The sequence below is a fragment of the Grampus griseus genome, assembly GCF_964374135.1.
Source record: "Grampus griseus genome assembly, chromosome: 20".
In the NCBI taxonomy this organism is placed as follows: domain Eukaryota; kingdom Metazoa; phylum Chordata; class Mammalia; order Artiodactyla; family Delphinidae; genus Grampus; species Grampus griseus.
Window position 1 is genome coordinate 7,725,620 of NC_139014.1, and position 22,643 is coordinate 7,748,262.

At 58.3% G+C, this 22,643-nt stretch overlaps 2 protein-coding genes across 3 annotated transcripts; one reads left to right on the forward strand and one right to left on the reverse strand.

The window, feature by feature from the left end:
- The first annotated feature begins 788 nt into the window (after window positions 1–788).
- On the forward strand, window positions 789–5,658 carry UBALD2 (UBA like domain containing 2). 2 transcript variants are annotated; one of them, XM_082678807.1, is made up of 3 exons: window positions 789–1,164; window positions 1,553–1,615; window positions 5,249–5,658. In XM_082678807.1, exons 1-3 carry the CDS (start codon window positions 1,045–1,047, stop codon window positions 5,567–5,569), a joined length of 504 nt encoding a protein of 167 aa, XP_082534933.1. In that variant the 5' UTR covers window positions 789–1,044; the 3' UTR covers window positions 5,570–5,658. The 2 variants fall into 2 exon arrangements, with proteins under 2 accessions (XP_082534933.1, XP_082534934.1); XM_082678808.1 differs by having other exon boundaries at window positions 5,252–5,658.
- A 4,920-nt stretch (window positions 5,659–10,578) lies between these two features.
- On the reverse strand, window positions 10,579–22,388 carry LOC309837899 (glutamine-rich protein 2-like; the record flags this gene model as incomplete). Its single annotated transcript, XM_082678776.1, has 17 exons — window positions 10,579–10,706; window positions 10,945–11,070; window positions 11,840–11,927; window positions 12,267–12,414; window positions 12,923–13,126; window positions 13,534–13,635; window positions 13,904–13,969; window positions 14,522–14,643; window positions 14,758–14,922; window positions 15,320–15,394; window positions 15,483–15,605; window positions 16,312–16,572; window positions 19,962–20,076; window positions 20,593–20,690; window positions 21,363–21,448; window positions 22,050–22,195; window positions 22,381–22,388. 17 exons carry the CDS (start codon window positions 22,386–22,388, stop codon window positions 10,579–10,581), a joined length of 2,061 nt encoding a protein of 686 aa, XP_082534902.1.
- Between the last annotated feature and the right edge of the window lie 255 nt (window positions 22,389–22,643).

Consider the following 22,643-nt stretch of genomic DNA (forward strand, 5'->3'; position numbering starts at 1 on the left):
TTTGTTTTTAAATGTCAAGGGTTGAGAGCCGGTACATGTATAGAAACAAATTAAAGTTTCAGTTAGGCCAATCAATTTAAGGAAAAACAGTTTTTTAGCTTGGAATATTAGTGTCTGAGAAAGTCTCGTTTCCCCCTTGCAATTGTATTTATAGTGTACATTAACAGTAATTTTCGTCTTCAGAGAGCCAAGTTTTTGTCCTAAAAACGTAGGGAAAGACTATTGGGCTCTTGGGGTGGGTAGCGGCTGGAAGGAGGCATGAAGTGGGTACGTTACATTTCAATAAAAAGCTTAAAAAAAAAAAAGTAGAGCAGCTTGAAAGTTTTAAAAAAATAAACAATTTTGAGAGTTGAGCAGCTGCAAAGTCTCTGTCTGTTTTCTATTTTGATCATTCTGTTTCTCGAGATGACCACATCTTTCAGAGGAAGTGAGTCAAAGCCACTCTGTCTTGCTTTTCCAGCTGAGCATGTTCAGTTTCAATGAAGTAATGAATGAACTTGGCTGCACCACCCCCAAGCCTACAACAGCAAACAGAGGGGCCTCGGCCAATCAGCAGGCACTCAAGGTTTTCAAGTTGAGTTCAAACAGGTCCAAGGGAGACCAATCAGCGCGCGCGGCTCCGCCCCAGACGCCGGGCCGTGGCCAATCATGAGCCAGGACGAGCCAAAACACAGCGTCCGGCCAATACCGGGGAGCCCCACGGCGCCGACGTCCGCCAATGGGCGCGGCCAGGCAGAAAGAGAAACAGTGCGGGCCCGCAGGCCGCAGGATTCGAATCGAACGTCTGCCAGGGAGCCGGGCGCCGGCCGAGCGGCGCGGGCCAATCAGCGGCGGCGGCTCGCGGCCCCCGAACGTTGGGACACCCGGCCCCGCCCCGCACTGTTGTTTGTGGTGTCGGCCGGCCGCGCGAGCCGGACCACAACACTCGCCCGGCGGGCGGCGGGGCGGGCGAGGGTCCGGAGGCCGCGGGCGGCGGCGAGCGCGAGCCGAGGGCGGCCGGCCTCCCGCGGCCGCCGATCCCGGGAGGGGGCGCCGGCCGGAGCCATGTCGGTGAACATGGATGAGTTGCGGCACCAGGTCATGATCAACCAGTTCGTGCTGGCCGCAGGCTGCGCGGCCGACCAGGCGAAGCAGCTGCTGCAGGCGGCCCACTGGCAGTTCGAGGTGCGTGCGGGCCGAGCTAGCGAGTGCTCCCGGCCGGCCCCGCTCCCCGGCCGCCGGCACTGGGGCAGAGGGCGCAGGCCGGGGCGCCCGGCCGCGCGCCACGGAAGGGGGTGGGGGGAGGGAAGCTCTATTTATATCGCCCCGTCAGGCGCTCAGTGACCTCGTGGTCTCGCGTGGGGCGCGGGGCCCTGCCGCCCTGTACCTCCGCGCGCGGCCCGGGGACGTCCCCTCGAGCGACGCGGGCCGGCTGTCCGAGGGGTCGGGCCCGGCGGCCCGAGCGCGGCGCCGCGGACACTGCGGATGAGACCGGCCGGTGGGGCAGGGCCGGCCGGTGGGCTTCCTGCCCCGTCCCCGTTAACCGCCGCCCTGCCGCTATGTTTGTCCGCAGACCGCCCTGAGCACGTTTTTCCAAGAAACCAACATTCCCAACAGCCACCACCACCACCAGATGGTAAGTGTGGCCGGGCTCCGGCGGGAGGGCCGGCGGGCTGGAGGGTCGACTTCGCCGCGGCCGCAGCCCACCCGGGCGGCCGAGGGCGCGGGCCGGGGGCCGCTGTCAGGCGCCGACGGTGACAGCCATGTTGCCGGGGAGCGCCGAGCCGCGATGTAAACAAAGAGCCAAAATGTCTTCCAGGAAAGAGCGGCTCCCGGGGCCGGCTGGCTCGCCCAAGTTTGCAGTCAGGCCTCCTGGGCTGCTGTAGTTCGACCTGAGGCCTTGTGCTCGGCGCTCCCCCTGGGCCAGGGGCTAGGAGGGCGGCGAGGGTGGCCGGCGGAGTAGCCGGCTGGCAGGGAGTGGGGAGGGGGGCTCGGACGACAACTAGACGTCGGGGGAACCCGGGCCGAGTGAAGGGCCCCGAGGGGACTGAGACCTGGAATGTCTGTCTATATGGAGCACCCGTCTTGCTGTTGGAGTGGCAGCCCCCCATGCAGACAACCCAGCTCTGCAGAGAACAGGAAAGGGATAAATCCACCCTGGCCTGGGAGCTGGGCTCCCCCCAGAGAGTTATGTTCACTCTTTCCTGTTCATGGAAAAAGACCTACCCTGAGCGTGGAAGACTTACAGATTTTTGACAAGATAAACCAAGAATGCGTTTAATCTCAGTAGGTGAAGATACATAAAACACAGGAAACAGAAGTGGTTCAGGCCTAGATTTGCTTTCGTCTCTTTTCCAAGCTGGCCCCAGGCCTGGGCCTTTGCCCTCCTGCCCTGCTTTCCACAGGCATAGGACATCCCTTTCACTTTAGAGGATTGAATGCCTTCTCTACCTCTCTAGTTACCTATTAGCCCTGCTGGTGGGGGGAGGGCCTCAAGATAGGGATTGTAAAACATGATTCCCCAGGAGATCTGTTATGGCTTCTGGAGTACATTTTTGGCATTTTGGTGTCCTTGCCCGTGGCTCCCTTCTCAGAGCTGCTGCCTTGCCTGGAGAAGCTGCAAATGGTTCCTCTGCTGTGTCTTGTCTTTGGCGCTCTGTATTCATCTAGTTGCAAAGGACAAGTAGAGGGGGTCTGTTTTGACCCTTTTAACCAGCTTTTCTCTTGGAATAGCCCATGCTATTTGTATAAATCAAAAAACAAAACTGCATCGGAATATGATGAGAATTATGCTGGCTGCAGGGCTGTGGCAGTTGAGGCTGGGCTCTTGGTAAACCCAAGAGGGGTTCATCTCCAGGGGACCCTCCCCTGTACCGGACCGTGGGAAGCTCGGGTGTGAGCCTGGAGCTTGCCTCTGTCTTGCCTCCGTCTCCTCCTAAAGGGGCCTTGAGGTTTGCTCCACCAACTGTGGTCGTTTCAAAAGGCCCAGGCTTCCAGCACAGCCACTCTGTGCTGCCCTGAACAGAGGGGCTCGCCCCCGAGAGCTGGGACTGATGGTCCTTTTAGGTTCTGTTGCTCCTTCCCTGCAAATCCTGAGGGACTGTCATCTTTTTGAAGCTTCCCTCAAGGGCTGTGGCTGGTTTTTTAATAGACATTATGATCAGTGTATCCATGAGAACGCCATCCCTGCCCTCAAGGAGTTGGTAATTTTTTTTAGAGATAATATAAATCAAAGGAAAATGTTAGATTAAAAATACCAGAAGTGACCCAGGCCAAGAGCTGCTGATAAATGGTTGTCCCATAGATGACTGTACCTACACAGTCGGAGGCATCTTCCTAGATAAGGGAGGGCTCCTGGGTTAGATGGGGAAGGGCCGGGAAGAGGAGGAAGACACTGGATGCGAAGCAGTAGGACGTTAGCGGGGTGCAGTGGACGCTGGGTGTGCTTGAGAGCTGGAAAGTTCCATCCACAGCTATTAGAAGCAGAGCTGGAGGGACTTCTACAGGACCTGGTCCGAACCCCTGGTTTTATAGAAGTAGAGAGAAACTCCAGAGAGGTTAAGGGACTTGCCCGAGCTCACACAGGCAGGTGGGCACAGGCCTGCCCCGGATCCAGGCCGCTGCCGCTGTCGGGGGCCGGGGGCAGGGTGGCTGCCGAGGAGACAGGCTCCACTGGCTCGGTGAACTGGGGAAGTCGGTCACGATGCTGTGATGCAATTGGCCTGTCCCCCCCAACCCCCCATTCATTGTTTCCTGCTGCCGAGAAGTCAGCCCTGGGGGGGGGGCGGGGGCGGGGAGGAGTGAAGGGAGGAGGGAAATGGTCTGGGTGGGGCCAGGCCGGGTCCTGTGGCCTCCCTGGAGAGGACGCTGGTTGGAGCGCCCCAGCTGCCGATGTGGAGCCGGCCCAGTTCATCAGAGGGGGCTTGCCCCCCTCCCGTGGGCCTGTCCTCCTTCTGGGCTGGGGTTTAATTGCAGAGCTGTGGAAGCTCCCGGGACAGAGCCCTGGGAGCAAGGTGAGGACCCCTAGAATCGTGCTCCCTGAGCCCTCTGCCTGGGGGAGGGGCCGGTGTTGCTAAAATTAGGAGAAATTCAAAGAAGGGCTCCCGTGGCTTCCTGGGAAAGGGAGAAGCTGCTGCGGGGTCAGAACTGGCTTTGGGCAGGCCTTGTTCTCTGCCGCCTGTTCCCTGCACCCTGGTGAAGTGCTCGGGGGGGGGGTGGCACCCCCATGCCCCCCACGCCACAGGGCTGGGAGGCCTGCGGTCCCCGCTGTTTGCAGGGAGGTTGCCAGTTACCGCCCAGCAGCCCAGCCCCTGCCCTTCCTGGCTGGGGTCCCTGCTCAGGGTAGTGGCAGAAGACAGCAGATGCTGGGATGTTTGCAGCTGCCCTCACAAAGCGGGCTGAGAGGGGCTGAGCGGACCGAGACACTGGCAGCATCTGGCCAAGGGCAGCCTGCTGGGAGACGCCGGTTTTTGTCCTCGGGGAGCCCAGGCATGAAGTTGCACTTGACTCTTAAGTGCAGAGTGGGGCTGGGTAGAGGTTAAGAGCTTGGGCCCGCAGACCTGGGAGCCCCGGGATTCGGGCTTCTCAACTTGTGCCCTGCAGCGGTGTGTTTTTGGTCCAGTGACCTGAGCTCTGGGCCTCAGTTTCCTCATCTGTAACTGAGAAGACCATCAGAATGACCTAGCACCCTGGTGAGGAGTGAGAGCGCGCAGGCTGAGGCCCCGAGGCCCGCTGGCTGGCGCTGTGGATGTGGAACGGACCCAAGCACCTACCAAGTGCAGCCTCCCCGGGGTTGGCATAGGAGGGAGATCCTGGATCTGGCCGCCTTCCCTTGGCTAACAACCTCGGAACGTCTGAGGGCGGATTATTGAGGAGCCAGCTGGTTTCTCACCCAGGGTGAGGCGCTCAGCAGCGGTGTCCTGGGCTGCCTCCCTTGTCCTGGCTTCAATCTGACACCCTAGCTTCTGCCGGAATTAACCATCTACTTCTGACACTCAGAGCGTCATTCCCAAACATCAGGAAACACTCTTTGGTTTTGACAAAAATTGTAGGAGTCCGCCCCCGGTTTTCTGTTTTTATTGGCTCAGGGTGCAAGGAGTGCTTTTGTCCTGCTGAAACCGCTTATGGACTGAAAAACGGGGAGGAAGGAGGGCCCAGTGTGGGTGAGCCCCGTGGGAAGGCTCTATAGACCCGCAGACAGTGGCCTGGGATCGGGGCGGCGGGTGGGAGCGGTGCAGGCAGCCCTCGCAACCCCAGTGTTCTCTCCCAGCAGATGTGCACCCCGAGCAACACACCTGCCACGCCGCCCAACTTTCCCGACGCGCTGGCCATGTTCTCCAAGCTTCGCGCCTCCGAGGGCCTGCAGAACAACAACGGCCCCATGACCGCGGTGGCCTGCTCCCCCCCGGCAAGCTTCAGCCCCTTCTGGGCCTCGTCCCCGCCCAGCCACCAGGCCGCGTGGATCCCACCCTCCTCCCCCACGGCCCACAGCTTCCACCATCTCCACCACCCGCAGCCCACGTGGCCGCCCGGAGCACAGCAGGGGGGCACCCAGCAGAAAGCCGTGGCTGCGATGGATGGCCAGAGATGAGACTGGATGCCGCCGGGCGCTGGGCTGGAGCTGGGGGCAGTCCAGGGTCGTGGGGACACAGGAGGGCCGGGGCGGGGTGGGGGGAGCTGGGGCGGGCGGGGTTTCCTGAAGATCGCACTGGAAGATTTTATAAGAGAATTTTTGTGGGTGGAGGGGACAGTAAACTTCCTGAGCCACTTGGGTCCTTCAGGAGTTTTCAGGCAAGTTTTTTTCCTCTTTTTAATATATAACTATAATATATATATGAATATATAAAAGTAACTAATGTGTGTGAGAACGGGGCTGGCTGACGGGTGTTGGGTCAGTGGGGAAGGGCCAGAGAAGCCTCCCCTTGGGCCAGCACCCCGTCCTCCACCCCGGTCCCGGGCGCAGGTGCTTGGAAGCCAGGTGGTGTGATCCTGCAGTCACGAGGTGTCTGCCGGCTGCCTCCTCTCAAAGGCCACACCTTCTGGAATCAGGAGAAGGACCACCACCTCTCCACTCCACGTGATGGCGGCAGGAGGGGTGCGCCGGCTGGGTGAAGGTGTGGGCCCTCTTCGCCGTCCTGAGGCTCTCCCCACCCCCAGCCAGTGGCTCTCCAGCTCTTGTCGCCTCTCCCGGTGTCACCCCTGTCTCCATCTAGGTGTGCAGGGCTTGTGCGGGACTTTAAGAGCCAACTGGGGTCAGAGGCCCGGGCTCGGCCAGTGGGCTTGACCCCCGTAGCTGCCCTGCCTCTTCCACCGTGCAGCCCAGCCGCGGACAACAGAGTGGAGAGCTTGCCTTTGGATTTAGTTCCCAAATCAGTCATCTCACCAGAGTGAAATTTTAATTTAAAACTTAAAAGAGACTTTTCTAACTTGCCTGGTTTGCGGTGCCTTTCTTTACCTTGGTGTGGAGAGCGTGCTCCTTGGGCAGAGGGGTGGTGAGGCTCTCGGCTGTGCTGTGGTTGGGGGACCAGCTCCATTGCCACGTGGCGGGTCTGGATGCTCTGATAAGGGGCATCCTGGCCAGGGGGCCACGTGACAGGCTGGATCCGGTTGTGCGTGGGGAGGAGAGGAAGGACAGGTCCTGGCTTGGTTACGGTAACCCTCTCCCTTGGCTCTCGCCACCGTGCAGCCCACCGCAGGCTAGGCCTCAGCCCTGGAGCCCCTGTCTTTGCCTGCAGTGGGGGAGCTGCCTCCCCGCCTGGGGGCCCAATGGCAGCCCCACGCTTCTGCTTGTTCCCCCAGGCGCTTGCCGCTGGACCTGTCTCTGCTGTCCCTGCCCTCAGCCTCCTTTGGGGTAACCTGTCCCCATGTGCATGTTGTGTGGCCCTGTCCCAAAGGTCAACCGAGGCGATCAGGGAGCCACAGAGACTGGGTGGGTCCCCAAGAGGACTGGCTTCCTTTCCCTTCCCCCCTTCGCTCGGCCTTCAGGCGCTGGAATGGAAGCAGCAGTGATGGCAGCTGGGCTCTTCTCAGACTCCAGCGCAGGTGGCCAGGTGCGTGAGGAGCTTGTCTGCCCAATTGGAGGAGTGGGTGGCTGGCCCCAGGGTTGGGATTCCTCCTGAGCCCCCTGCCCCCCGCAAAAAACAAACCCCTTTAATATGTGTGAGTGGGCTCGTTCCCTCCCTCTCTCAGCAGCCCGGGCACTGCTGTCGATCAGGACTGCGGGGCCTGGAGGTTCAGGCCCAACGTGCAGTGACACTTGGGAAGGGCCCCACCTGGCAAGCCAGCCCGTGCTGCTCCTGGGCCTAGTGTGTCTTCACAAGGTCACCTGTGGGGCCGCCCCTGCAGGGGTGGAGAACTGGGGACGCAGCTGTCCTTGGTCCCTCTGCATGTGATCATGTACTTTGAAGCTGGGTTTGTCGTTTCAGTTTTGTTTCCTCCTTGGAAACCTGTGAGACTCCTCCCACCCGCACCCCTCACTCTGCCCACCTGTGCTTTCCCAGGCTGGAAGGGGAAGGCCCCTCGTGGGCACGTGGGCGGTCAGTGCTGGGCGGCCTGGGTGAGCGTAGGCAGGCGGGTCCAGGTGCGGGGAGGCAGGGGTGGTCTGGGCTGCTTGGGGAATGTCACCCCTCATCCTTTCCGGGGCATCGGGGAGGCCTGGCTGCCGCTCCTCCCTTCCAAGCTGGTGAGTTTGGATTCTAGAGCAGGGACACTGAGCCAGTGACCTGACATTTCTCAGGCAGGAGCAGAGGAGGCCTGGGCCTGGCCCTGCCGCCCCTTGCAGAGAAAAGGGTGTGGGGGTGTGGGCGGTGCCAGCTGGGACCCCAGCGTTCAACAGTGAACGGGATCTCAGCAGATGGGGAGAGATGGGGGATGCCCCTTCCCGCAGGGAGCGCCTGCCCCACCCATGACACCCCAGCCAACTCCACCCTCCTGTGCCCACAGGGGGATGAGGGAGAAACCCTTTTCTCGGTTACTTCCTGCTACACTTTCCTGTGTGACTCTGTCATCCCTCAATTCACACCCTGAAGCAGCCCTCTTACTGGGCCCAGACATCCCTTTCCCATGTCAGAGGGGACTGGGGGTGGTGGGGGGGAGGGAGGGAACCCCACCTTGGAAGAGGGAGCTGCTGAGAACAGATCTGAAGGCAGAAAACTGCTTCCATGACTGCAGAGGCCTCCGTCTGGGTGCGGGGCAGCACTCCCTTGTCCCTGGGGCTTTGATTGGGGACGCGCTTGTCCCTTACAGTTGACTTGGGGGACAGCAGTGAGCCCTCTGGCCTGTTTGGGGTGACACTGAAGCAGGGCAAGGGCCAGGCCTCAAGACCCCCTGGCAAATGCCAGGCACACTTCTGCTCTATCTTCCTGGGGAGGGGTGGGGAAGGGAGGGGAATAGGGACATGACCTAGCCCTGGCGGCCCCTGGGTCTGCGCCCCTCCTGCGTCTGCAGCAGGCACTCAAGGGTAAGCCACAGAGGACAGCAAACGGGAACCTTCCCAGGTGCTGGTGGCACTGCTCCCCCCCAGGATGTGCCAGGAGCCTCCCTGCCAGCAGCAGGAGGGCTGCCACCCTTACCTTTGCTCCAAGATACACAAGGTACAGCTCGTACACAAGGAACAGCTCAAGCACAGACATGAAGCTCCCAACCTCACCAGAGTGCCCTGGACAGCCTCCCCAGATGGAAGGCAGTGCCAGTGCCAGAGAAGGCCACAGCACCGGGTCCAGCTGGGGTCAGGAGAGGGCAGACAGCTTGCAGGCCCGCCAGTCCCCGGAGCCTGGGGTCTGGCCTGTGCTGCCTCTTCCTGGCCCTGGGTCCAACACTCAGCCCTCTCGAAGCCCTGGCACCCTCAGAGAACAGCTCAACCTGTTTGGGGGCCATGGCCTAATGGTCAGGCTGCAAGAGGTCTGCCATCCGACCTGCAGCGGCCCCTGCCTCTCACTCCACCTTCCTGAGCCAGGACCAGAGAAGCTGCAAGGCCCCAAGCTTTCTCCTAAACATTTATTTATAGCTCTGCTCAGCCTGGCCCCGGGGTGGGCTCCTCGAGCCCCTCCCCAGGAGGCGCGTCCACGTGCATCTCCAGCCCCGCTGGCAGGTTTGTCATCTCACTGGGCAGGTGAGCTGTATTTGGCTGGGAGAGGCGCCCCTCGGTGGAGACGGGTCTGTCTTTCCGTTGAAGAGAAGAATGTGCGAGACAGCAGGGAGCAGACCTGGCTCTGTCTTGCTCCCACGCCCGCCAGCGGCCCAGCCCAGCTAGCGCGAAGCCCAGGGAAGTCGAGAGCAGCCCCAGTAGCCAGGCCGAGCTAGGGCATCATGCTGGGGAGGGGTGGGGGGTGGCAAGCCCTCATACGAGCCCCTAAGTCACACTCCTTTATAATCTGAGTTAAAAATAAATAAGCTTTCACCAGGGGCTGAGAGCCTGCCTCTTTGGTAACGTTCCCTCTTAATACACGGACTCTTTAGGCAATATTGACACAAATAGGTGCAGGAATTTTCCCTAACACTACCCTCCCTCTTGCTGCTGCGTCCACACGTTTTAAGTGCCCTTGGAGTAGACGGTGGAGTGCTGGGGAGAAAAAAGCTAAGTACCCCCAAGAAATCAACTCGGAACCAAGAGCCACAGACCTGTGCTGTCGGTCCACTGCTGAATCCTCCATCCCAGGCTCTTACCCTTTGTCACCAGCGCTGGCTCTGGGGCCAGATGGCTTGGCTTTGAACTCCAGCTCTGCTGCTTCCTAGCTGTGTGACCTTGTGCAAATACTTTAACATCTCTGTGCCTCGGCTTTCTCAGCTGTAGGTGGGACCAACAGTGGTCCCTGCCTCTTAATGCATGAGGATGAAGACTGGTTTGTAGGTGGAAAGCTCCTCAGCAGTGCCTGGCCGGTCAGGAACCCTCAACAGAGGCGAGGCAACATGACCACCACTTATTCTGTTTCCGCTTATTCTGTTTCTGCTTCCTCCAGGCACCCACTGAATGCTGGAACTGGAAGGGGGGTGTAGCTGGGGCTCTTAACCTGGGCAGGGGGTGGGGGTGGTCCTTGAACCTCCGGAAGTAGCTGCAAAGCATTGTGGGTGCGTAGCTTTTGATGGGAAGAAAGTCAGCACCTTTCTTAGACTCTCAAGGGGGAGCCTAACTGAGCAGCCCTAATCCAGCATCCTTTTATCGACAGATGAGGAAACTGGTCAAGAGAAGGGGGAGAGGTGCTCAGAGTCACCTGGAAGTGATCCAGCCTCCTAGCTCCAGGCCACTGTCCCTCTCTGGCCCCATGTGTAGCCAAACCCCAAGGGAACCCTTAGCCCTCTGGCTTTCAGGCAGGATTTAGCCCCTCTGGGAAGAGCAGGGACTTTGGGGGACCTTCCAGGCCAGAGGGCTTAGCTCCATGGCCTAATGGTCAGGCTGCAAGAGGTCTGCCATCCGACCTGCAGCGGCCCCTGCCTCTCACTCCACCTTCCTGAGCCAGGACCAGAGAAGCTGCAAGGCCCCAAGCTTTTTCCTAAACATTTATTTATAGCTCTGCTCAGCCTGGCCCCGGGGTGGGCTCCTCGAGCCCCTCCCCAGGAGGCGCGTCCATGTGCATCTCTAACCCCGCTGGCAGGTTTGTCATCTCACTGGGCAGGTGAGCTGTCGGCAGGTGTCATCTCACTGGGCAGGTGAGAGTCGGCACACGTGAGCAGGGGATGGACTCGGGCCTGGAGCCAGAGCTTGGGCTGCAACTCTGTCCCTATTTCCTCTTCTGTGAAATGGGGGCAGTAACAGTATCTGATCACAGACCTGGCGCATTATCAAGCTCTCAGCAATGAAGGGTTTTCTCTCTCCTCCCTTGCATCCCGTCCCTCAGCTCCCAGGCCCTTCCTCTCTCCAGGGAAATAAAGGTATATACCAGTCATGGGCAGGAAAGGGGCCTGGCGGGCCAAGGAGGAGAGGCGAGGGGTAGTGCCTAGGCCACGACCTGCCATCCAGAGAGGAGCTACCTGAGTCGTTGCCAGCCAGCATCTGAGCGCTCTGGGACCGTGAGGGCAGCTGACCGCTGTCGCTGAGTGACTGCTGCCGGTGCACGTGGGGCCGGGACTGCTTGGCCTTATGCTTTATCCCCGAATCTGATGGAGACAGTGGAGGGGAGGGGCAGTTCTGAGACACCGGGTGGGAGCCCTGTGGGGACCCATGGGGATGGGGAGAGGGCTGCAGCACTGCTGGTCACAGCCAGCCTCAGCTGGTGTCCTTCTCCATCTTTATTCGTGGATATGCCCCTTGTAAGCACTTCATTCACCGAAATGTCCGCCCGGCCATCTGTCTGTCCATCCATCCATCCACCCACTCACTCACTCGGATATCCACCCACAGACATCAGCCCCGTGCCAGGTGCTGGGTGAGTTCTGACTCCAGGTTTATGGTTCGGGAGGGGAGGCAACTAGAAAGGTGCATACGTGGCGGTGAGACCCAGTGGGAAGTGACAAATGGCACACCTCAGGATGGCTAACTGGAAGGGGACATTCCAGGACACGGGTGATTCACAAAGTGGTGGGGGGCTCAGGAGAGGGTATTCTGAGTTATGAAGAAGGGGTAGGACTTGGCCTCGGTGATGCTGGGAACAGAGGCTTAGGCAGGAAGACTGGGCTGGCGTCTGAGGATAAAAGCTGGCAAGGAAAGTTGGGGCCACATCCCAGCTAGTTGGCTGAGACTGGACAGCTGTACCCCTTCTGCAAACACTGACCCGGAGGCTTTTGGAGACCTGAACGTTTGGAGTCAGGGAGGTGGAGGAAGGCAGTCAGGGCCCGGTGGCCACAAGAAGGGCCTTAAGGAGCTGGATGGACCCTGTGGGACCCAAGCAAGGAGGCTGAGGGGCCTCTGGGCCACCTGGACACTCACTGTCTTTGTTCAGGATGTCCGGCAGCCTTGTATCCATCCGTCCCTTGTAAATATGTCCGTCCAGGCCCAGGATATCCACCTCGTCGTGCTGTGGAGATGGGCGAGTGCCGCTCAGAGCTGCCCTCCCGTCCTGCCTGCCAGAGGGTGGTCCTCGCCTGAGGCCGGCACCAAACGGTGCTCAGAGCCCTTGAGGGGGCTCTGGGTGGCGCCAGGGCCGAGCCACAGGGGGAAGGGGGGGCCCGTGGTGGAGGCGGTAGTGCCAGGTGGGCGGGTGGCCGGGTTGGCATTCCTCTTCCCAGGAAAGGATAAGAACCTGACACTTGGACTGGGTCTAAGAAACCTCCCCGAGGCCGAGGGCCCAGGAGGGGACTTCTGGTGGCTTTTCCAGAGGGACCTGAGAGTCTGGCGTCACGGCAGTGACCCCCACCTTCCTGGCGATCTGGATCTCCTCGGTGGGGTACAGGCCCTGTGCCAGGTGCTGCAGGCGGGTGCGGCGGTAGGGGTAGGTGAGGGTGTGGCTGCCCCCGCAGCTCCGGGGCGACCTCCCGTAGGTGTGATCGGCCGCATCTGGCAGCCTGCGGTGAAGACAGCGGAGTCACGGGGAGCAGGTGTGGCCGGGGACATGCCTAGGGTGGGGCGGGGGGCAGCACTCGAGCCAGGACAGGGCAGGGGGTGAGTGAGCAGGATGGCCCGGCCGGCCACCCTGAAGGCCACACACACACACACACACACACACTCACACGTATGTGTTCACACACATACATTCACACACACATTCACACATACTCTCACACATTCATACACATTCACACACAATCATACATTCTCATACACCTTTATACACACGTTCACACACATTCTCCCACACACAGGCCCCACCCCTCATGCACACACATAATCTCACACACACACTCTCACTCGTACAATACACATGAACAATGCTCACTCACACGTGTTCACACACATTCTCTCTCTTACACACGCACGCACACTCCCCCGCTCTGTGCCAGGCTCTCGGTGGTGGTGGGCTGTGAGTGGGCCGAGGCTCGCCGCCTGCCCCGGGGGCCCGGCCCGGCCGCCCACCGTCTGTAGCAGGGGCAGCCGAGGCACTGGGAGCGCAGCAGCTCGCGGATCATCTGGCTGCTGGCCTTGACGGAGCCCCCGAAGTGGATCTGCACCTTCTCGATGTCCATCAGCATCTTGGAGTGCAAGCTGCGCAGGCGCCCCACGCTCCGCTCCGTCTGCCCCAGGTTGCCCCAGGGGAAGGCAGCGCTGCCCAGCTGCAGGCTGCGGGGGCGGGGGGGCAGCAGAGGGGTGAGCCACGCCCCCGGCATCCTCCCCTCAAGGAGGAGGTGGGAAGGCGTTGGGAGGAGGGCAGGAGCCCCAGAGGGCGTGAAATGCGCCCCCCACCCACTAATCCCACCCACTGGTGGAGCCACCGCCTCCCTCCCTCACATGCCCGGTATGAGCAGGGAGGGGGGGTCTCAGAGGCAGTGTCCCCCCAGGATGCCCAGCAGGGACCCAAAGGCAGGCGCTCTCCTCCGAGGCTCTCACGCTGGGAGGAGCTGGGAGCTCCGTCAGCACCCTCGCAGCGCCGCCCCTACTGCCCACCCGAGGCGTGAGGAGGAACCTCCACTCCTGCCCTCCAGACCCCCCTGCAAAGCCCTGTACAGGACTCCCTCCGCTGCCCGTACTTGCGGCTCTGCTGCCGGACCTGCTCCAGTTCAAAGACCGTGTAGGGGCGGATGGACCGGTGCCCGGGCAGGCCTGGGCCCACAGGAGTCAGGGGGATGACTCTGGGCAGGGACAGAGCGAAGGGAAGGTTGGAGTGTGAGGAACCCCATCGTCCAAGCCCCCCACCCACTCCCCATACTCCACCTGCCCGAGGAGCCTCCCCGCCCGGGCAGGGGTGGAGGGCTGAAGGCCGGGGTAGGAGCAGCCAGTGGGTACGGAGAGAACGGTGAGACAGCAGGAGCCGAGAGGAGGTGGAGACAGGCCTGGGATACAGGAGACGCAGCCCTGCCGAGCCCGCCCCCATCGTGGCCACCAGCTGGGGCCACTCACTGTCCAGTCACAGGCATCTCCAGGGGACGGTCACATGAGAGGCAGTGGAAGTGTGCCAGGAGCTGCCTGTGAGGAGGTGGAACACACACAGGGTAAGCGCCCTGCCCAGAGGGTCCCGAACGCGGGAGACAGAGAACCCAGCGGGCTTGGCGCTCTGTGGGCCAGGCAGGCTGGACGCTCAGTGCCCAGAGTGATGGGTCCCAGGCCACCAGACTCACCAGCTCCTAGACGTGTCTGCTTCTGGGCACACACCCAGCACCCACCTACCCTAACCCAAAGCCGGCAGGGTTCCCAAGCGCCCCAGGACTGCCCTGCGTAAGCCTCGGGAGCCCTCTGGTGGCCAGGAATGGAAATCCTGGGACTCAGGCTGCCATGGGCCAGGCCCCCCAGGAGTGCTCTCAGCTCTGGGGGCTGTGGACCCCCTCGCACCTGTGCCCAGAGAGCCTTACGCCTCCCTCCCCTCCCACTCTCAGCTGTAATGTGAACTGGCCTGAGCGAGAAGAGCTTTTCAAGCTCTAAAACTCTGTCACTCCTACTGCGGGATGGTCCCAGGCAAGATCAACCATTCCCTCTGAGCACACCTCCAGCCCGCCTGCCCTCACCCCTTCCAGGCCTCACCTCCGCATGGCGGCTGCCTCGTCCACCTGGTAGAGCGGAGAACGTTCTTTGAGCTGCAGTCGCAAGGATTTCCAGCCATCCTCCAGTGACTGCTTCACTGGGTCCAGCTCCAGGCGGTCCAGCTGTGGGTGAGGGCGGGGCCCAGGTGAGCTCTGAGGAAGCAGGTGGGGTCTGCGGCGCCTGGAGAGGAGGGCGTTGTCCCAGTCCAGGGGGCCCTGGAGCCTCCCACCCCTCACCTTGTTGTCCATCTCCACCAGGAGCCTGTCCAGCATCTTCTGCCAGTCCCCCTCCCGCCCGCTCATCTTGGCCACCAGCTCCTGCATCATGTGGTTCAGCTGCTCCGTGGTGGCGTCAAACTGGACACGGCTCACTTTGGCTGCCAGGGCACTCTTGTCGGCTTTCTGCCCGGAGAGAGGAAGAGGTCCCCCAGATGGGAGAGAGCCATGGGGGGTCCCACTCCCTGCAGTGGGAGCGCCAGCACTGAGCCCACATCCCCCATCGGACTAGCTTCCTCTCTCAGCCTTTTTTTTTTTTGCGGTACGCGAGCCTCTCACTGCCGTGGCCTCTCCCGTTGCGGAGCACAGGCTCCGGATGCGCAGGCTCAGCGGCCATGGCTCACGGGCCCAGCCGCTCCACGGCATGTGGGATCTTCCCGACTGGGGCACGAACCCGCGTCCCCTGCATCGGCAGGTGGACTCTCAACCAGTGCGCCACCAGGGAAGCCCCTCTCTCAGCCTTTTGAAGAACGAGCGGTGGGACCTCCCTGGGATGCAGGATGGCCCCTCGGCCTAGCCTTACCACATTGATCTCCAGCTCCAGGTGTTCCCTGTTGGCCTTTTCCTTCTGCAGCTTCTCCAGACCCTGGTACAACACCTGGGAGGCCGAGCAAGCAGGGAATAAGGAACAAGGAGGAACTGGGGCCGCGCCTCGGCCCCGCCCCCGCCCCCCTGCCCGTCCTCACTTCGATGTCCTTCTGCCTCTGCCGATGGTCCTCTATGAGGTTGCCGGTGATGATGCTGAGTTTCTCACAGTCGCCCTGTACCTGCAGGATGGCGCTCTGCACGCGGCCCAGTAGCTCTTCATCCTGCAGCAGAAGGACAAAGGCAGCCTCTCTGGGGCACCCGCAGGGGTACTGCCGCCCCTGGTAAGTCAGCCCTTAAAACATCACCCGGCAGACAGGCCAACTTCAGACCCCATTCTGGATCTCCTCAGTTGCCGCCACAATTCCCCACCTCCCCGTGGACTAGCCTTGAGGGACCTGGTCCACCGGGGTGGGTGGGCAGCAGAGGCGGTCTCAAGGCCCAGGAGTGGTGAGCTGCTCCCCTGAGATTTGGGGTGTGGGCTACAGCCTCGCCACCCACCCTGAGCTGAATCTGAATTCTGGAGTCTAAGAGGCAGGCCTCGGGGACTTGTGCTCCCTGCCCCACCAGCAGGCCTGCCCTTTGGAGGGGAAGTGGGAAGGAGTCCAGAAGACCGGCATGAAGGAGGGGTGATGAATCCTAAGGCTATGCCAGCGTCCCGAGGCATGTGAATGGCACTGCTCCACCCCTCAGCCAGCCGTGCTGTCCCCACCCACGGAGCCAGCTCTTCCCCGTGGTCCCCCATCCCCAGAGCCAGCTCTACGGCTGCCCTCGCTGCGACCCTATGGAAAGACCAGGGACTTCCGTGCGGTCGCTAAAGGGCTCCATCATGGAAAAGTGGCCCAAACATCGCTCCCCCAGGGACTCCCCGAGGGGCTCCGTGCAGGCGGGCCGTGAGCGGCCGCACCGGAGGAAAGCAGGCGGCATCACCTGGCTCTGCTGCTTGGCCTTCTTGGAGGGCCGGGAGGCAGCCAGGCTGCTGACCATGTCCTGGAGCTGCTCGTAGCGCTGCACCAGCGTGCTGACCCGGTGGCTCAGGTCCAGGCTGCAGGCTGGGCAGGTGGCTGCAGGGTCGATCTGGCTGGGTGCCAGGGTGGTCGGGAGCTTGTGCGGGGCCGCGCTCATGCTCATGGACAGCAGCGTGGAGGACGAGGCCGTCATGTTCTCGATGATCGTCCTGAGCTTGTCTAACTGGGCACGGGCGAGAGGGCGGGTGCAGGGCAGTGAGCGAGGTCCAGCTACGCCGCATCCACACAGTCGCCAGCAGCGAGTGCTTTCTGCCCTGGCCGCTGCGGTCTGGGCCGTGCCGCGGCCTCGGTGCCTCCCAGGGTGTGCAGCACATGCGAGGCACTCGACCTCCGTCCATTAAATAGTGACCAGAGCTCCCAGGGAGGGAGCTGATAAAGCCCTTGCAGGAAGGAGGCTTCTGGACCTTTCTCCAGCCAGCCCATTGGTGCAGTGTGAGAACACATCTCCTCTAGCTAAATCCTACAGAGCTGATGTCCGTTAGTCCACAAACACCCTGCCGACACACAGGCCCTGCTCCAGGCCCTGGGGACACGAAGGGTGGGCTCACACATGCTCTGTCCCCATCTAGAACGTAAATAACAATAAGAGAATGTGATTTTCTCACACCATATACAAAAATAAACTCAAAATGGATTGAAGACCTCAATGTAAGACTGGAAACCATAAAACTCCTAGAGGAAAACATAGGCAGAACACTCTTTGACATAAATCGTAGCAATACTTTTTGGATCTGTCTCCTAAGTCAAAGGAGACAAAAGCAAAAATAAACAAATGAGACCTAATTAAACTTAGAAGTTTTGGGGGACTTCCTTCGTGGTGCAGTGGTTAAGAATCCACCTGCCAATGCAGGGGACATGGGTTTGATCCCTGGTCCGGGAAGATCCCACATACCCGGAAAAACTAAGCCTGTGCACCACAACTACTGAGCCCGCATGCCACAACTACTGAAGCCTGCGTGCCTAGAGCCCGTGTTCCACAACAAAGAGAAGCCACTGCAATGAGAAGCGTGCGCACCGCAACAAAGAGTAGCCCCCACTCGACACAACTAGAGAAAGCCTGCGTGCAGCAACGAAGACCCAACGCAACCAAAACTAAATAAATAATAAATAAAATAGATTCTTTTAAATAAATAAAAGCTTTTGTGCGGCAAAGGAAACCATCGACAAAAAGAAAACACAACCTATGGAATCGGAGAAAATATCTGCAAACGATATGACCCATAAGGGGTTAATATCCAAAATATATAAACAGCTCATAAACTCAATATCAAAAAAACAAACAACCTGATTAAAAAATGGGTAGAAGACCTGAACAGACATTGTTCCAAAGAAGACATACAGATGGCCAACAGGCCCATGAAAAGATGCTCAACATTGCTAATCATTAGAGATGCAAATCAAAACCACAATGAGGGGCTTCCCTGGTGGCGCAGTGGTTGAGAGTCCGCCTGCCGATGCAGGGGACACGGGTTCGTGCCCCGGTCCAGGAAGATCCCACATGCCATGGAGCGGCTGGGCCCGTGAGCCATGGCCGCTGAGCCTGCGCGTCCGGAGCCTGTGCTCTGCAATGGGAGAGGCCACAACAGTGAGAGGCCCACGTACCAAAAAAAAAAAACCACAATGAGATATCACCTCACACCAGTCAGAATGGCCATCATCAAAAAGTCTACAAATAACAAATTCTAGAGAGGGTGTGGAGAAAACGGAACCCTCCTACACTGTTGGTGGGAATGTAAATTGGTGCAGCCACTATGGAGAACAGTATGGAGGTTCCTCTAAAAACTAAAAATAGAGCTACCGTATGATCCGGCTATTCCACCCCTGGGTATATATTGTCCGAAGAAAATGAAAACACTAATTCGAAAAGATGCATGCACCCCAACGTCCACGGAAGCACTATTTACAATAGCTAAGACATGGAAGAGACCTAAGTTTCCATCAACAGATGAACGGATAAAGAAGATGTGGTTTATATGTAAAACGGAATACTACTCGGCCATAAAAAAGAATGAAAATTTTGCCATTTGAAACCACATGGATTGACCTAGAGAGTATTATCCTTAGTGAAATAAGCCAGACAGAGAAAGACAAATACTGTGTGTTGTCACTTATATGTACAATCTAAAAGATAAAACAAACTAGGAAATATAACAAAACAGAAACAGACTCAACAGATCTAGAGAACAAACTAGTGGTTACCAGTGGGGGGACGGAAGGGGGAGGGACAAGATGGGGTAGGAGATTAAGAGGTACAAACTACTATGTGTAAAACAAAAAAGCCACAAGGATATATTGTACAGCACAGGGAAATAGAGCCATTATTTTATAATAACTTTAAGTGGAAAATAATCTATAAAAACAGTAAATCACTATGGTGTGCATTTGAAACTGATATAAGAGTGTAAATCAACTACACTTCAATAAAAAAAAAAAAAGAGAGAGAATGTGATAAGTCTACCACTACAGGGGTCTCTCATGGCCTGGCTGGGAACAAACTCCTTCCGCTCGCCCTCCTGCTCTCTTCTGGATCCGATGGTCCCAGTTTGTCCCCACAAATGATTGGTCCCAGCTAGACACCCGACTGGCCAAAGACCTGTGACGTCTTATCCTGGCTTAGAGAGAGGGACTGCACCAACCTAAGGCCCCCTTTCTTGGAAGCGCGTAACACTGCAAGGCCTGGGGCGGCCCTTTTGGACTGTGTGTGAGAGATAAAAATGCTGGCTGAGAGCAGAAGGGAAGAGAGAAGTGCGGGTATTTGAGAGAGATGGATAAGGAAGGCGACACAGAGGCAAAGACACACACACAGAAAGACAGACAGGTGGTGGCCCCGGCCAGACTGCCCGCTTGGCCTGGAAATTCTGCTTTTCCCAATTTCCTCTACACGTATGTATTTTCAGCCAGGCTCCCTTTTGCCCGAGCTCAGCAAGACTCTTGCCACCAGAAGAGCTGACACGCTTCTGAAGAGTCAAGAGGCCGAGCCTGCCCAGCAGGGAGTGGATGCCCTCCCAGGTGTGGCCCCAGGGAGCCCCGGAGGTTGTGAGCTTTGGAATGACAGATGACTCTTAAACGCACTATCTACTGCTGTCCTCCTGCTGGCCTGACAATCAGCTCTGGGTCATGAAACGGTGCAAACCACTGTCCTGACGAACTTGGAGTGGGCCCAGAACGGGGCCTCTAGCACAAAGGGACTCCTGGCGTGGGACCCCTGGGCCCAGTGGCTTTGCCCATCTGATCCTTCCGTGAGCACTCAGAGGCTCTTCCTAGTCCAACGCTCCTCGCTGGGAACATTCTGGGGTGCCCAAGGATCGTAACACTCTAGACGTAAAGGCATGTACACCTGGAACTAACACAACATCGTAAATCAACTATACTCCAATTAAAAAAAAAAAAGATGTAAAGGCAGACACTTTGAAGACAGTGAAAAGACAACCCACAGAACAGGAGAAAATATCTGCAAATTATATATCAGGTAAGAGTCTACTATCTCCAATGTCCACAGCCAACTCTGCGAAGGGCCCTAGTCCCTGTGGCTGGAGAGTGCGGAATCCTCACCTGATCCTGCAGGTAAAGGGAGGCTTCGGAGACCGAATGTTCCATGCTGACCTTGCCCCGTTCTTGACTCTCCCTCAGCTCCGCCAGCTCCTTCTCGATGTCAGCCACAGTGACTCTGTATGCACGAGAGATGGTCCGGCCCCACCACCGGCCCAGGGGCCTGGGCCCAGCAGTGCTGAGCCCCGGCCGTCAGGGATGGAGGAGGCAGACGGGGCTCTTTCACGTTCCCCTCCAGCTCTGTCTAAGGGGTCCAAGGCCCCGCCTGTCGTGGAGGTGGGTGCCCAGTGTGCTGGCCTGAGAGGCTTCTAGGGGGTGAGGCCTGGCACTGCACAGAGACGGCTCTGAGGGGCTCCAGCAAACGCTCCGAAGCCTCCAGCTGGGGACAGAATCTAAGAGGCTTTCGGTGGTTTTTTTTTTTGGTTCTTCTAAGCCCTGGTGCTGAGCTGTTTTAAGGACCTGGGAAACTTCCACTAGCAACTTGAACTAGATACAGACAACCCGAAGAGCAGACACAATGCGGGTCAAAGATAGTGGTCAGTTCGGGGATGAGTGAACCCCAGGCTTCTATCACCTCCGTGACTGAGAACGTGTGATGCCAGGACAGAAGCTGCATGTGGCAGGGGGATTTTACCTGAGGACACCCAGCTGCAGGCTCAGCTGGCCAGCGTTCACCTCCTTTCCTGTTTCTTGCTCTCCCTCCCCCTCCAGGACACTGTTCACCTTCTCCAGCTACAAATCCAATGGAAGAGGAGGGTCAGGCAGGCTTGAGATCTCTGCTTTCTGAACGTACCTCTGCAGCCCCAGCAAGCCCCTCCCCCATTCCCTAATCCTTTAAAAAAAAAAAATTCCCACCACGCAGCTTGTGGGAATCTTAGTTCCCGGACCAGGGATTGAACCCTGGCCTCTAGCAGTGAAAGCGCCTAACCACTGGACCACCAGGGAGTCGCCCCCATTCCCTAATCCTATCCAACCCTCTGGCAAAGCCCAAGGTCCCTTCATAACCTCCACCCATCCATCCATCCCATGGATACAGGTAGCTAGCATTAAAAGAATGACTGAAGACCCAGCAGCCCCTCGCCATGACCGCTGGTCCCAGACAGTCCCACGAACGTGGCTCCAAGGCTGCTCCAGTGACAGTGGCTTGTATTGGAAATGGCCACAGGTAATGAAAGGAGCTCAGGCCTCCTTGTTGGCCCAACTGAATCTTAATAGCTTTGAATGTCAGCTTTTAGATCCAGGAAATAAACACGTGGATACCTGAGGTGTGCTTCCTATCTGAGGAGACTGTACAGATCCAGTGAGATAATAATGAAAGTGAATGGACTGTGTAATCTATCCAAATGCAAATGAAAGGGATTACTGGCACTTGAAGGCCAAGTAGGAGGACCCTCCCTTACTTACTTTTGCTTTTTCCTGCTGGACTTCTTTGGTCAAGGCCTTTAAGGTCTTCAGCTGTTCCTGCAGGTCAGCGGGTATGGACTTCTTGACTATGGAGAACCGAGGCCTTAGAGTCAGAAGCGTCAGATTCCCCATGGGCTCCCAATCCCAGCCCTCACAATCAAGAACAACACATATCATTTATCTGCTTTTCCTGGGGGCTGGAGAGAGGGGATGGGAAGAAAGGAGTGTCCTTTTAGGGGATAAGCGTCCTTAGCTCTAAAGAGTCCACCTAATGCTTAATATCCTAAAGGGCTGTGGGACCACTTACCCACAATTTCCACCCAACTCTAAAATCGTAATTATTCTCTGGGGCTAGAATTGTGAATGTGCAAAGGTTAAATTTAATTTTTCAACATTCTCTCTCCCTGCCCAACCCCATGAAATCACTTTCCCTTCATCCCAACATCTTCCCAGCTGCTTTCCAGAGAGTCTGGCAAAAGCATAAGAACCTGCCTCACTCCTCTCCTGAGGCTCCTTTATTCCTACCGGTTCAATCCCATCTCTTGGACTCTGAAGGCTATGGGAGAACCCAGAATGGCTAAGAATGGAAATGCTGTTTTCACGGCCTCAGGCAGAGGCCCAGGGAGAGAGAAGGATGAAACCAAGCGAGGAGGACAGCAGCCTCTCCTCTGGGCACGCAGCACCCACCCATCAGTGTCAGCAGGTACTGGATCTTCTCCAAGTCTGTTTGGCCAGCTTGTTCATCATCCAGATCCTTTACGTTCTCCTTAAGCTCCAGGTAGAGGCCGATAAGCTCTCCCAACAGACGAAATGTTTCCACTGCCATGGGGAAGCTAGGAGCCAACTTATCCAGTGAATCACGTTTCTCACCCTGAACATCACTCCTTTCTGATAAGCCTCGGTATAAATAGTCAAGGGAGCGTGTGCTCCTGAGAAAGGGGGCATCTTGGCTTGGGGAAGTCTGAACAGAAACTCCAGGTCGGACTGAGCCACGTATTTCATTTGGATCCAAACCCACCTCGACATACTGATCTACACCTTGGTACCCTAGGCCATGGGAGTCTGGGACAGAATGTGCCCGGTCATGCTGCTCTGGTTCAGGTGCTTCCAAATGCTGTTGATCCTGGCGTGCAGATCCCACACCCGTGCGTAATGGTTTTGGGCCACGCTGGTCTGGGCCAGGACGCATCAAACCTTGTTGATAAGTCTCTCGTGGTACCAAGCCTTCTCGGTCTATACCTGGTGATGCCAAACCTTGACTGGCTACGAGTGGTGACACCC

What these genes read in the sequence shown, in the direction of transcription:
- UBALD2 (XM_082678807.1), top strand. Translation starts at nt 1,045, where the DNA reads ATGTCGGTGAACATGGATGAGTTGCGGCACCAGGTCATGATCAACCAG. An exon ending in CGGCCCACTGGCAGTTCGAG is followed by an intron (nt 1,165 to 1,552) that starts GTGCGTGCGGGC and finishes GTTTGTCCGCAG; the next exon opens with ACCGCCCTGAGCACGTTTTT. An exon ending in GCCACCACCACCACCAGATG is followed by an intron (nt 1,616 to 5,248) that starts GTAAGTGTGGCC and finishes GTTCTCTCCCAG; the next exon opens with CAGATGTGCACCCCGAGCAA.